At 35.6% G+C, this 14,942-nt stretch overlaps 1 protein-coding gene and 1 long non-coding RNA gene across 2 annotated transcripts in view; both read right to left on the bottom strand.

The window, feature by feature from the left end:
* The window catches only part of LOC103461729 (lactase-phlorizin hydrolase), an 8,996-nt gene extending 5,313 nt beyond the window's left edge, over positions 1-3,683 (bottom strand). Inside the window, exons 1-6 of the mRNA XM_017309356.1 lie at positions 3,085-3,683; positions 2,604-2,674; positions 1,568-1,645; positions 1,369-1,462; positions 717-801; positions 5-612 (exon numbers count right to left, since the gene is read on the bottom strand). Coding sequence (XP_017164845.1) covers positions 5-612; positions 717-801; positions 1,369-1,462; positions 1,568-1,645; positions 2,604-2,674; positions 3,085-3,616 — 1,468 coding nt within the window. The 5' untranslated portion in view covers positions 3,617-3,683. The remainder of the gene's footprint in view (positions 1-4; positions 613-716; positions 802-1,368; positions 1,463-1,567; positions 1,646-2,603; positions 2,675-3,084) is intronic.
* Positions 3,684-4,691: 1,008 nt separating this feature from the next.
* On the bottom strand, positions 4,692-6,245 carry LOC108165652 (uncharacterized). The gene is made up of 3 exons (XR_001775991.1): positions 6,134-6,245; positions 5,767-6,025; positions 4,692-5,481 (listed from the first exon to the last, which is right to left on the bottom strand). It is a non-coding gene; the product is annotated as an uncharacterized LOC108165652 (long non-coding RNA).
* Positions 6,246-14,942: the final 8,697 nt, after the last annotated feature.

Raw genomic sequence — 14,942 nt, 5'->3', positions numbered from 1 at the left:
TCACCAGTGCCATATCCAGCATGGCTCACCACCCAGGGACTACTGAATGTGTTCCAGCTCTTGACCCTGTTTCCATATCTATGGAAGCAGAAGGCTGCATAGTCTGTGTAARCTGCAACAATGGAAGRGTTGGTCCATCCACCATTGTCTTGGAGAGCCTGAGGYAGATCCCAATGGTAGATAGTGGCRACAGGCTGTATGCCAGATTCAATAAGAGCATTGATCAGATTGTCATAGTAGAGAGCTCCTTCTTCCTTCAGGCTGTCTTTGTARCCTGAGGGGAATATACGGGCCCAGGAAATGGAGAACTGGTAGGTGTTGACTCCAAGACCTCGCAGGAGGTAGACATCTATATCAACTTTGTTGTAACTGTCACAAGCAAGATCAGCAGTGTGATTTGCAAAAGCTTGACCTTCATGACCAAACCGATCCCAAATAGTCTCTCCTTTTCCCCCTTCCAACCAACCACCTTCAACCTTGAAAGATTCTGATGACGTTGCCCATTGGAAGCCCAGGGGAAAGGCTTTAGTGAGGAACAGATCTTTATCATCGCTGGCTTGGTCTCCAAATTTATGCAAGATGTTTTTATGACTCTTCTTGAATTCGGGTCTGCTGATGAAATATTTGGAAATGAGAAGTTTTGGGTAAAGGAATGGAAACTATTGAAATTATAAGGGAAAAGATCAAACCATATAAATCTGTAAAAAATGTGCTACCTGACTGGAGAATCCTGCATGTCCAACTCATCCAACACATTCTTCATGTCACATCCCATAATATTCAGACTGTTGCTCCATAAAACTATCACAATACAGGAGAAATGAAAGGACAGAAATATTTTTGACATATGGCATTATTATGGAGTCCTTTCTTCAAATGCCCAATTTAAGAGTAATCTGTTCAAGTTTAGCAATAAGACTTTCACCTCAATGTAATCTAATCAGTTTTTATTATCCTGCAACAATCATAACTTAAGCMATAAATATTTACTGGCCTGGCTGTAATGCTCCAAAGCTTTTCCCCACCTTTCAAATTGTCTTCCTTGTAGAACTTGACTGACTGATAAATATAAGGCTGATTTTGCACTAGTTACTGTTATAAAATGACACTACTTAAAAGGTACATTTTTGTTCTGTAAAAAACTACCACATTGCAGGTATTTAGAGTTTAACCATTAAGTTTGGTCCTTTCAAACATCACAGAAAGAATGTTATGAACACTCTTTATTTTCTACCTAATAATTGCTTAGGTTCAAGGGTAATGATTAAACACTCATCCTTTGTAAAATATCCAACAGTAGTAATTTAATTAATGCTATTGTTGATTTAGAAAGAAGCTATAAAATGTGTTGACCAGCGTGATACTTACCTTGTAATAAATCTCCAAGAAGCTGGTGTTCACTTGGGATACAGTCACGAACTGGCATCTTATATAGCAAGATTGGCAAATTTCCAGTAGATGTCTAGAACACAACATTGCTCAGTTTTATATCGTATAATTGTATAACGATAAAATGCAAACAAGAAAATCCACGATGGTCCTAAAAACATTAGAATGTTTGCAGTACCTTCAAGTTTCTCAACTCTTGTGCAAAACTCTTTGAGGAGGCACAGTTATATTCAAGATTCACGGATAAGAAATCCACCTGTGCCAAACATACAATAACACATGAGAGTTGTCACACACCAATAATACAAAAAAATAAAAATACCACACTAAGACTTACTGTTCTGGGGATGGCAAATAGGAATGTGCTTGTTTTTGTTTGCTTTCTCTGAGTGGAAATAACCAAATTACCATGAAAAACTAATTGSCTGCTTTCTATGTTCTCCATGGGTTTAAGTCAGTTTAGGTTTTTGGTTTGTGACCAATGAATAATGCACATAGAATCTGAATGGACTGCATTTAATACAGAAAACTTTTCATTTTTTGTGGCAACTATTAAGGCTTTTGTAAAGTTGAGGCTCAATACTTAAGCTACAAATTATTAACAAAATAAAAAGTTAAGGGGTCCTCAGGGACCATTGTCCTACATGTTTCTTGCTACTGCACATATTACCTACATGTTTGGATGATTGTCAGGCTTTTGCAGAACGTGATGGCATGCTGTGAATGCTATGCAGTCACTTGAATCAGCTGTACATGAATAGAGAGATATCTAAAACATCCAGCACAGTGTGCTGAGAAGCAGGCTTGGAAACCACAGGCATAAGCAGGTGAAGAGCATCCTAAGCCAACTCGTAATTCTCCACCATTCATCAGGCAGATAAGAGGCACACAARTTAAGTTAGGATCCCAAAGAGACTTTTGACTGTCAGACACAGGACACATAAATACACTGGCTGAATATATATTATTCTTCTTCCATTTTCTAAWAATATTTATTTATTAAATCTACTTATTCCATAAATTTTAGGTCTTTGAGAATTAGTGCCAGCTAACTTTCATTGTACTGTTTTGTGCACACAATGGCAGTCAATAAATCTTAGCTGGATTATGTTCTATTGAATTGCAAAAAGGAGTAATATTGTCATTGTTTGAGATTACGTTTTGGTTTAAGGCAGTGGGACCTGATGTGCACTGTAAATACAGAAGAAGCTTACGTTTSTGAAAGCTTTAAGATTGGAAAGTTGATCCACATGTTTTGGATTCAGGCCAAATGATAGACGTCTCCCTGCATAGAAAAAAATGACAGGAAGAAAACATATTAACACTTCATGTAATATATTTAATCTTTCTAGCTGATGATTATTTACACTGCTGAAATTGCTGTTTTGGAAAGACTGCTTAGGAGATCTTGATACAACTCACATGGACTGATTACTGAGATAATAACATGGAAAAACATTCTGTGTTATCAGCTAAGCAGTAAAGTAATATCAGTACGGCCAATATCAGCTGACTTTGAAACAATTTTCTTGATGGGTTCTATCTAAGTCATAGTAAAAGTAAAAAAAATTACAAATTTGTAACCGCTTGCAATTTAAAATGTCTGGAAATGACAATTCAATCCAGAAAACATTATATAAATATGTACAAACAAAGAATATTAATCAAGGCAGGAAAGGACTGGAGTTCACATACCTTCATATGGAAAGTTTTGATGATAAAACTCATGAATCTTCTTGTTGAGCTGAAGGATATTTTGGAGAGGAGTGTGACCATCTACAGCATGTCCTTCACGCAAAATCTCATCCAGGTCACTAAATGTCACCCATGAGTTTGCCATTTGGCCAAATTCTCTCAAAGCAAACTCAGCATACTGCTGAAACATGTCTAGCAGCTGCTGACTTTCCCAGCCTCCATACCTGGACCTCAAATACTCTGGAACTGTTGATCCATGAAGAATGATGAGAGGCTGCAAGCCCTCCTCCTGCAGGTTCTTCAGCAGGGTATGGTAACACCTTTTCACAGCCTGTTGAGGCTTGCTGGTCAGGCCCATAGGAAGAAGTTTTGCCCATGACAGCGGCACTTTGAAGTGGGTCACTCCTTTGGTCTGGAGGTACTTAAAATACTGCTTGGAAGCTGCTGGTATGGGATGACTGCAGTCAAAGACATTTTCCTCACTGCTGGAGGTTCTGTGATTCTTCTCAGTCAGAGGGCCAGCAAGAAGCATAAAGTCGTCTTCTCCATTCACTTGATTGCTCCAATCACCAATCACACATAAAAAATACAGACACACAACCCACCACAACCTGTTCATTGTGACTCGTGAAAACCAGTCTGAATGTCAACTGATCGCAAAGCTATTTAGACAACATTTTGCTCTCATATCATTGTTGCACAATTAGGGTTTGATAAGTATTTTATTGCAGTTGTATGATGTACTCAGACTCTGGACTCATCCAATTGATAACATCCTAATGTTGTCTGAGGAACCTAAAATGTGCTGCTGCTAGWTRCTTATTAAAATGTTAACTTAGGGTTACTGCAGTGTGACCAATGGACTAGTTTAAGGTTTTCAATTTGAAAGATAGCTTCCGTTAGTATTTGCTAATATAATAGCTATTTAAACAATTAAATTATTGTTAATAAGAAACAGCTTCAGTTTAGTTGATGCATGCTTTACACCTTAAATCATAAACTTCTTGGGTTGTTTCTGYGCCATTGCTCCAAACATTCTGTTATCCCTTTTAYCTGCATTTGGAARATAACCAGAACACTTGTGTAGCAGGAGTGTACATTTTTAAGACAATTACTGTCTAAATACTAAATACTATCTAAAGATAGTCCAGGAACACAGATAAAGCATTAAGCCACAATCAGGGACCTAAAAGTTAAGAYAACTCTGTAAAGGGACTAGCTAATAATTCTTGAKGCTTTAMASCAGGTGACAGCCATCTAATCTAGTTGTATTTGCTGCCATCTGCTGGATTTACATCTTACAATCCTTCAATTTGAAATTATTCTTATTTAGGTAATTGAAATGGAACTTAGTTGGTGTTTTTTGTATTAAAAAATGACAGATTGAAACAGTGGGATTTGTTTTTTCAGTACTATTAGCTTATGAGCTGTTCATAAAGAAAGCAAGTATGAGGAGCAGRGGGAGACAAACTGATATGGAGCAGTAAAAAAAGAACCMAAACCGCACAAAGTCAGACATTATCTCAAAATAAATGAAAAAGTAATATAATTGAGGGGAACAGGTTGTGTACAAAATCAAAACAGGAACAGTGTGGTGCGTTGCAATAAGTTTATTGAACAGAAGCTTCATAGGACAAGTAGCAGAAATCAGATATTAGTTGGTTTTTATGTTGTGCTTTCTTCCAGTTTGTCTCACACAKATTAGATAAATGGTTCTTGATGTTACAATAAGTTAGTATGACAGTGACTTGATCAGTGCTTTTTATATGGTGGTAAAAAGTTTCACAAGACACAAATTATGCAAAAACATTCTACCGATATAATAGGCAGAACTAATCTAGAGTTTTACACACAGTTGACATGGGTTTCACCAGTAATTTATTTCAGTTAGCTTAACATTTTTTCACACACAAAAAAACCACAAAGAGGAACAAAAATAGTTTAAATACCACAAATAGTGCAAATGGAAAAAACTGGGTCCAGTCATCTTAACTTCCCAGTAAGCAATAAGTTCTCCTCTGCACCTTTGGTTGCAAAGATAAATTATATTTATATTATTTTAAATATAGAACAAATATAACATACAGTGTTCAAAAACTCCAAATTCTCTGTTGATGATTGTGTTTTTGCAAAATTCAGCCCTTTAAATTTCAATATGGAAATTATACATATCTGCATTAAATGTGGAAGTCAAGCTGCAATCAGAATCTCTCTTCCTCCCTCAATTAAATTTTCTTTTGGAACACATTTTTTACTAGAAACAATCCAACAGCCACACAAATTGTTCCAGCAAGTGCTACAATCAGCAAAGCAAATGTCTGGTCACGGCATCTTCAAAGGAGAGGCTCATACCCAGGAAGTTCACACTGTTGATTCCAGGAATTGCCTCTTTTGTTGCTTCAGGGAGAAAAATAGACACTTTATTAATCATTCACAGTAATGTGAATCTAAACTTTGTATTATTAACAATGCATTCTGAAACTCTTAAAACATATTATTTGATAAGCTTGCTTGTGATAGTAAAGTTGCATACKTCTACTGCTTGGTATAATTTGAACAGTAAAATTGATCTCAATTCAAAGTAGATATGTCCAACTAAGTATTTTGACTAGACAATTTTTGATCTGACCTGAAATCAGAACATCTCAATCAGTTTACCTTAAAAAAACTGAATCTGTTTACCTTCAGGCTTAGGGGTCAGCAATTGTAGGGTTAGAGTTCCAACACTCATGAGGTCCAGTTGCTGGGTCAGGAAACCCGTTGCAGCTGATGATGGAGGAATAATAGGACACAGAGGCTTTGGGKGTTCGAGGCAGATCAGGGTCTGTGCGATTGACATAGAAAAGTCCAAATCTCTCTGTATAGCCAACAGCCCATTCCAGGTTGTCCAGCAGAGACCAAGCAGTGTAGCCAATGACATTCACATCATCAAGCAAATAAGCTGCAGAAAAAAGAAAATTTATTTAAGCACACAAGTTGGTCCTACATCTTAATTTATGTAAGTTTCTAGGTTGAATATACTCCATATGCCATGAAGTTGTTTTAATACCTTTCAGCACTTGGTTGATGTACTGTTCATAATAGTATTTCCTGTGAACGTCATTCAGATCAACTGGCCCATTTTCAGAGACACCGTTCTCAGTGATGATAATNCACTGAGGATTTCTTCTGATTCTACAGCTATTTAAAGAATAAAGCTCCTCCTTTTTGGCATCATTTTTTGTGTGGCACCGTCATAATTATGAAATCCAAGATAATTTATGTRGTGTTTTATTGGACGTGTGCTATCAGGAACATTGGACTCATGTATGATATAACTGTGGCCGAAGGTCGTCTAAGGTGAACATAAGTAATTTTTAACATGAGCRTTTAGGAAGTAATGCAGCACATCCTTCAGGAAAAAGATTAGTATTAGTATTATAGCCATTAGTGTGGAAGCAACAGTTCCACATAGATTCTGAATGTTCACAATTACTAGATTACATTTGTTTAGAATCAACTTTAATTTATTTCAGATTTTTACACATAAAAATAGAATTATGATTTTATCTTCAATCAAGCTTGAAAGTATCTGAACACAACCTTAGATGAGGAGCTATAGATATATATTTATCTATTTGCTTTTTGCTAAAACTAGCCAAAGATAAAAAAAAAAAATGCTGAACCATTTTAAGCATTGATTTTAATGGATGACCTAATCTTCTTGTTACATCACCCTGTAACTGTGTTTCGGCCTTACTGTCTTAAATTGCTGCTTACATTTATTAATTTTTTTGGTATTTTCAACATATTACATACAAAGTTGTGTAATTTACATCTGGCCTTTGTTGTGTTTGTGTCTGGGATTGTTGTAGTTTTACAACAAAAACTTTGGCAGACATTAGCCTCCTCACTCATGCTTTCTAGTACTTTTTTTTTTTTTAAATAAGCAGGTATACACGACTTTCTGATTTTACTATTGTCCATTCACGATTATTACCATTTACTATACGGATGCCTGCAGTTTCTTGTGATGTAGCTCTCATGTTGTTTTTTTCTTGGAGAAAATAGTGGAGAAAATAGTGAAAGGAGGTTAGAAAAGTCTTACATTTTAGAATTAAAATGATGGGTATAAAAATTGCCTTATGGCTAAAACTTAAGCTAATAATTAAGACTATGAGTCATAGCAAGCTAGGATATTTAGGCAAAAATTTTAGTTCTACTACAAAYGCAGGAAACAGAAGTAACACAAAGGGAACCAAATTTCCACCTATTTTTACTGGTTATGAATAAGCTAGTTAGAACTGCTGCACAGCTAAARATGAAAAGATGTCAGAAAATCTGAACAATAAAAGTTGGTGTGGAGGATTGTTATTTGGAATTTTAAGCTAATTATGACAYGGAGAGTTTTTCCAACAAAAAAATAGAGAATAATTTATTATGAATATTTCATGGCACACTAGCATACTCTGAAAGTTGGTCTGAAAGTAGTTCAGTCATTGTATTTTGTCGATGGCCTCTTGCAAATCTTGATTTGCTTGTATTTGGATGGCTCAAGAAKACATTAGTTGAACCAAATGAGAGAAACCAAGCAAAACCTTGGTGTATTAGACGTTTTATTCAAACCAACCCTTTGAAATCTTGGTATGATTTTTCATTCTATCATGTCATTAGAGTTTCATTCACATGAATTCATCAGAGACAGATTTTTTTCCAGCAAAGAAATATTTCTAAACCTCAAACATTGGCATCAAATTCAAAATTAGAGATGATTGAGCATCTTTCCCCTCGTCTCGACTATTCTAACAACCTTTTCATGTGTCTGAATGAGACACATCTCTTGACCGTCTCCATCCAGTTCAGATCTAGATGCAAGGAATTTAACTAATACATGCAAGAGGCAGTAAATTARCCCAAAGGCTACTCTAAGTCTTAATTTTATTACCTTGGCTACTGGTACATTTTAGAAATCGTTTAAAAGTCTTTATTTTTAGATCCCAATSTGGTTCTGCCCTGTGATCTCATATTACAGGGCAGGACCACCAAAAGGAGRTTTTCYTTTTGGTGGCAGTTTCAAACTGCCTCTTCTGGCAGTCTGAGATCTTCCAGTCAACGATTGTTACAGTTAATGGTTCCTCAAATAAGTTTTAAGACCAAAGGGGGATAAATATTTTAGAGTGGTGATCTCCAGATAGTGGAATGCTTTGCCTCAATTTTTGGGATGTCTTGWTGCTGTTGATTCGTATAAAAAGCAGTTGTAGACTTCTTTATAGTCTGGCTTTTAACTAGGTTTTTGTATGATTTGTGTTCTGCTTTATCCTGTTTTGTATTCTTCAAGTTTTTAAGAGTGTTTTCATTGTAAAGTACTTTGTGGTTTTCAGTCCTCCTGGACTAGCACATRGAGATAATCAACAATCACTTCCGTTGTGTCRTTGACTTTATAGCGATCCTTCATAGTGAACATGCATATATGTTTCTTAMCAGCAAGAAACCTCCATCAGAACCAACCATCTGCTACGACTAACAGAGGGTTTGAGAATAAAGAGCAAACACACAGAAAGAAACAGATGAACTGATGTCCGATTATTTYCTTTGGTCATAAAAAAAGGCAGTGGTTCATTGCTCCTTATAGCAATGTTGGTGTTTTCAGGAGGTTTTCCTTTTGTTCATGACTAGAACCACTTTTTTGTTACTCTAAACAATTGAATTTCTGTATGTTTTTTGCTCTTCTTATCTGCAATCAGTACGGTAAGGTCACACTTAGGTAATACTGTTTTGTAACCATACCTGGATGAACACTTTGATTTTCGTGCTGCCTGTGTTTATTAGCTGTATTGTAATAAAGGCAGTGTTTGAAAAAGTTATATAATAGTTTTCATAACCATTTATTACAAAYCCAAAGTTCATGGTAACAGATAGCTTTGATGAAGCTCTTTGATTATTTTCCTCAGATTATAAAAAAAAACAATGCTGTTAATAACTTTAGTTAAATGTATTAAAYGTTTGTTTTGAAGTTTAATGCAAGATGGTGATTTTTGTTACTGAAATTAGCCTTTTTTTTAAGTAATCACATATTTTCTTCAACCTTTTTACATTTTAAGACTGTGGAATTAGGCACAATCTTTAGTATGAAGACTCTTACYGCTAAAAGTCTCTAATATTCCATTCCTTGTTAATACCTCGAAAAAATAATTTTAGTAAATAAATGCATTATCAAACCTGTTCAGAAAAAATTGTCTAACTTTTTGMTAGCTTTAATTCCCAATATTTGATTTATGATGTTGCATCTCTTGCATAGTAAATATAAGGTAATATGGTAAATACTATTTATTTTTTCTTAATACTTTTATTGCCATAAACCAATCAAAAATGCTAAATATATTATCTAWGCCAGTTTAACCTCAGAGAGTTGCAGAGGGTTGTCATTTTCAGAAATACACTACTCCCTGTCAGAAACAACCAACCTGAGCCAGGAGGAAAACATGGTGTTTGCCATGTTGGTCACTCTTGTGTATGTGCTCCTCATACCCTTCCWCTGCGCGGCACATACTGTCGTTCATGCTCAAGATTGCTGTTCTGCAGCTTTTGGCCATGAAAAAAAAATATTCAAAAGGCAAAACAAACAAAATAAAACTCATGCCAAATCCTGTCTTGATAGCAACAGAATAGGAACAATATTGTTAAGTGACTACTACAAAAAAACCCTGGATTTACCACCTTTTTCTTCAAAATGTAGGTTTATTTTCTTTTTCTAACAATGGAAGCTTTAACATATTATAGAACAGTGCAGCTATTTTTGGAATTCAGCCACTGTGATATATAGTTAAAGAGAACAATGGCACCAGAAGGGTCCTTAAAAATTAGCGCTATAAAATAGTAACAAAGCTAAGAACTTAAAATTTTAAAAATGTCTATTGCAAGCAGAGAAAAGGGGAACAAATATTTTTTTTAATTTAATCCTTGCAACATTTGCCAGGAGATAATACTAGTTATTTACTGTTGTGTGATAACTATGGAGTTGTGAATAGATGAGTTGACTTCTTTTTGCACCATCTTGTTTGTCCTCATCACTGAGAAGAGTTACTTGCACAAWACAAACACAGAGCATTTCAGCAGTTCAGAGAAATGCTTTGCCTTGACTGTGCTGTTAAACTGATTGGTTTGTCATTCCTTGTCCACTCAAAATGTTTCTCTGTATCAGACTTTTCATTWAAATGACATTTCATGCTTGTGGACTCCTGTCTCRAGCCTCCAGTAGCTGTTGCAGTACATTGTTGATATGAAGTGTGACTGCTACCTGTATTATAGGGCCGTGCCATTAAYGAAAATACGTAAAATTATCGTACAACAGACACAGTTATATTGTTTGCCAAATGTGGCCTTTGGGACTGGAGCCTACATGTCACTTGCAAGATTTTTTTTAAATAGCAGATTTTGATTAGGCAAGTGACATATTGTAATTTTGTATTGAAGTCTCATTTTATTACAAATTTYATTAACTGTGTAGTAAAAGAGTGTGGAAGGTAAAAGATAATAGTTTTGATAACTTTATCTTAAGATATAAAGGTCATAAGGGAGATAAAGTAATACACTTAGGTAATGTACTCCTTCCTTATCAGAAGGAAGAACATAAATTACTAAATGAATTAAGTTTGTTTGGAAATAGAACAGCAATATCCATAATATCTGCGGCATCCAGTTGCTGATTGGAATTCATAAAAGTAAAAACAAAACTTGAAAAACTAAAAATTAAAGTATTGTTTAATGCTGCAGGATGTATGTTTTAAACTAACATTGTATTATTTCAAATAAATCTCAACACCACTGCTGGTCAGGACCATTTTGTCTGTTATGTATCATTGCATGATGTGTACATAGGCCCTGGAATTGGGGTCAGTAAAAAGTAATCTAACAATCTTTATTATAAATCCAATAAAAKATGCTATTGTACTGCCCAGATCAAAGAGACCAGGGCCTCACCCTGAAGCCAAACCTGATAGGAACTCTTGGCAGTGAGCACCTGTTCGTTGGCTCAAACAAGAGCCCTTTCTTCCTGCAGATCCACCATATTGTAGATTTAATGTCTCAGATGGAGGCCCTGGGTGTCCTATTCYGTAACCRTTGTAGCTCATGAACTGTACCCCCTCCAAAAATAGAGCTGCAGGGGAAGCCTGGTGGGTTGATCTGGAGGTCTTAACTCAAACTGTTGCCTCTGTGTGCTAATTTTTACAGTGGGATAAATAGATACATACTGGAGAATTATCAGGTGCTAAGTTAATATTTATACTGGGTCATGTTGTTCCCCTACAAAAATGGGATTTAAAAAATAAATTCCAGTCGCTGTTACAAAGAGCAAACCATTTCTATCAGAGATGTTTTTATTATTTCTTCTACATTGTTTATTTAAACAAAATTCCTCACATATCTTATACACCTTTTTAGGCCAACATTTTCATCTAGTTGTTGTGGATACCTCTCGACTTCCGCCTGTTTGTGATTCAATGTTAGTGGATTTTTGGCAATCTTAACTGCAAATGATTCACCTTTTGACAGAATTATTTTGTTGTACTTTTCTAAAAATATTTAAGAAAATAGCTGACACACTATTGGTGGTCACAAAGCACTCCAGGAGGTCATTCATTTTCCTTGGGTCTTATTGACTGTACCCCCAAAAGCGGAGATGAGACTGAGAGATATGTGGATGTTGGCTTCTGCAGTAGTTCTAAAACCTATTATATTAATAATGCATGTTAAGGTTTGGTCTTTTAACTTTTAAAACATGCAGGTAGCTATTCATCGGTGCTTGTAGTTTCTAACAACGTTACATGAATAACCAGGGATCTTGAAACGCATAAAAGGGATGGATAGCACCTTGCTGCTTGTTACATAACTTAACAGATTAGAAACAATCAATATATTTTTTGTTGAGCTAATATTTCTGCTGTATTTATTCAATATTTTGGCAGAAAATAGAGTAAATGGTAGTAAATAGTAAATAGGTTTTTGAATGGAAAATGTTTATTTTGTCAACGTGTGTTTTTTTTGTCAACAATTTGATTAACTTAAACAGGTTAAAAACAACAATTATATTTGTTGCTGACCTCATTTGTCTATTCAATAATTTAGCAGCCAAACAGGTTTTTGAATTATATATGCTTGGTTTGTTGATATAAGTGTAGCAAAGAGGAAAACGCATTCCATCAAAAATCCATCACTTGTTAATTTMATTTATGTATTTTTATATTTTTAATTCCTTAATTTTATTGTCTTCCATTGTTATCTTGAAATTAATATGTAAACAAATTGTATATAGTCATTTTGGGAAAGTTTAGTTATTTTATTTTTGTGTCCATAACATGTGACGCCACTTCTTATGTTTTTGCACTTCGGCTTCGTGTTCGGCTCTGTCGCTTCCGGTCTATTGAAAATGGCATTTTACAGTAGGTACTTGCAGGGCTTGCCCAAAGTAACAGTTAATGATGTACATCAATCCGAGGCTCCAACAAGTAAGCTGGAGAAAGGTTTTAAGATGTACGCCTCGTTATACATTCACGGATACAAAGGTGAGTTTTACTTTCTTTAAACTTTGTGGCTAACATTAACTTTAGCTTATGCTAGTAGGCAATATTCTCTGACATTTTTCTTGTAAAAATGTGATATTTAAGTATCTAAACATTTTAATCCATTCTGACGGACACTGTTTTTACCTTTTTTGTGCTTGTTTTCAAGTATATTATGTGTGCTTATTGTCGCTGGTGTCAAACAGAGACCAAGTAACGGGGGAGGTTACGGTTCTGGCTTTTTTGCCTCCGAAGCGTGAGGAAGCAGGGCAGCACTGGTGTCAGAGTTTGAGTTCAGTTGACTGTTCAGGTTCAAAGTTGTTTTTAGAAAAATATGGCCATGTTCCTTAAGGTCAGTGTTATTTAATTTGATTACTTTTGCATGCTTCTTGTTTAGAGCTCAAATAGGATGGTGTTTACAGCAGTGTGTACAGGCGGATCAGTCGCTCGGCTGTCTGACTCTAGTCTGCTCACTCGTTCCCATACACCAACTCTTTCAGGGTGAATACTGAAGTGATTCCATGGAAATAATACAGAGACGGCTCCTTTATTTACCATCCGTCTCCCCCCGCCCCCGCTCTCCTAGTTTTAGACTGAATAAGCTGATCCCGAGTGAAGTGAAGGCCACGAACTTTGCTGTGCAGCGTGARCTTTAACTTGTAACAACGAATATTTACAAGCCACCATCTTTTTAATTCAGGATTGCTTATAAATCCATAAAACCTAAAAGATAACAATCTTCATGGTATTGCTTTATTTGCTTCTGAAATGCGACTTTGTCTTTTCTAGCTGTCAAGGACATAGACATAATATAATAGTAGACCCCGCATTGGCTGCTCCGGCGCAGGAAATACGGCGGCCATCTTGGAGCGGTATACCCTCCTACTTTGCTCAATCAAAACAGCAGAAGATGCCTCAGCACTGAGGGRTATTGTTGTTCGGATCGATGGACTATTGATGTGAGGGCTCCACAAACAATATTTCACAAGTAAGATGGACATATTATTGTGTATATTCTGTGACTCTTGGTGTAATACCGGGTTCAGCCCCGCTATAAAGGATAATTGAGATTCCGTAAGTCTAAAAAAATTAATTATTCTCTAACATTGACTTAGATCATCTGACACAAGAGCCTACATTAGAAATGAAACAATGTAACATACATTATAAAACTTATATTGCGTGTTATAACATTCACCAGCAAAGTTTACACAGGTGGTAAAGACTATTATTTATGTGTAATTCTCTCACTCTGTCAAAAGTAAGATACATCCCAAATCTTCCGTTTTTGTTTTGAAGGTTTTATAAAGACAATATGAGGAAGAAGTGAGAGATATTTTTAAAGAAAGACGGATTCACTGCAGCATGGATGAATCTCGGATCAGATTTTGGACTCAATCTCAGCTGCTGAATCTCTGAAGCTAGAACTCGTCGGCTGAAAAACATAGATATATATCTATATATGTATGGATGTATATACATATGTATCCAATATATATTATTCAGTATTAATCATTATTTATTTGTCATTATTAATCATTATTTATTTGTGTTAGTATATTTATATAAATATGTATTGATCTTACTAAATAAATTATTAAATTATGAACGGCTGTGGGCTTTGTAATATGCTCATCATACACCAATATCAGAATATTCCATTCCTATTCTATTATTGCCACTAAGCATATTTAAATAAGCTGACCTATGTATTAAAAACATACTTAAATACAATTGTTTATAAATGTAGCTTTGATAGATGTTTGAATATGGTTTTCAGTAACAAAAAAGCGTGTTATGATCGATTAAATGCGCTGATACGTCATTGTGCCTGCTAAACACATAACGCTGAGAGGAGTGGTGTACCTCTCCAAGATGGCCGCCCTAAATCTCGTCAGCGACAATAGGCGAGAGCAGTCCATGAGGCGTCTACTCTTATATTATGTCTATGGTCAAGGTAACTCAARGTGGAAACAAGAAAACCGGATATTGCTTTTGCGGATGTGACATCAGCGCCCTACGTGCAAGAGCCCATAGGTGAGTTTCTCACAGAGCTGGACTGGGCAAGATGGCGGAGAGAGCGGATGTGTAGTAATGAGCTCCGGGTAGCAAGCTCCTAAAATAAATAAATGAACATTTATGAAGTCCGGATTTGACACCAAAGGAGTATCATTGTGAACTAATAATAACTTAAAACATCCAGTGATAATGGGAAAATTAACTACAAGCAAGAGTAAAACAACAACGATAATGTCTAACAACAAAGCTAACAAAGCTCTGCTAACTCATGACTACTGCTTAGACGCAGATGCCAAAAGG

This window comes from Poecilia reticulata, linkage group LG2, assembly GCF_000633615.1.
Source record: "Poecilia reticulata strain Guanapo linkage group LG2, Guppy_female_1.0+MT, whole genome shotgun sequence".
Classification (NCBI taxonomy): Eukaryota; Metazoa; Chordata; class Actinopteri; order Cyprinodontiformes; family Poeciliidae; genus Poecilia; species Poecilia reticulata.
This window is presented reverse-complemented; position numbering and strand designations above follow the sequence as displayed.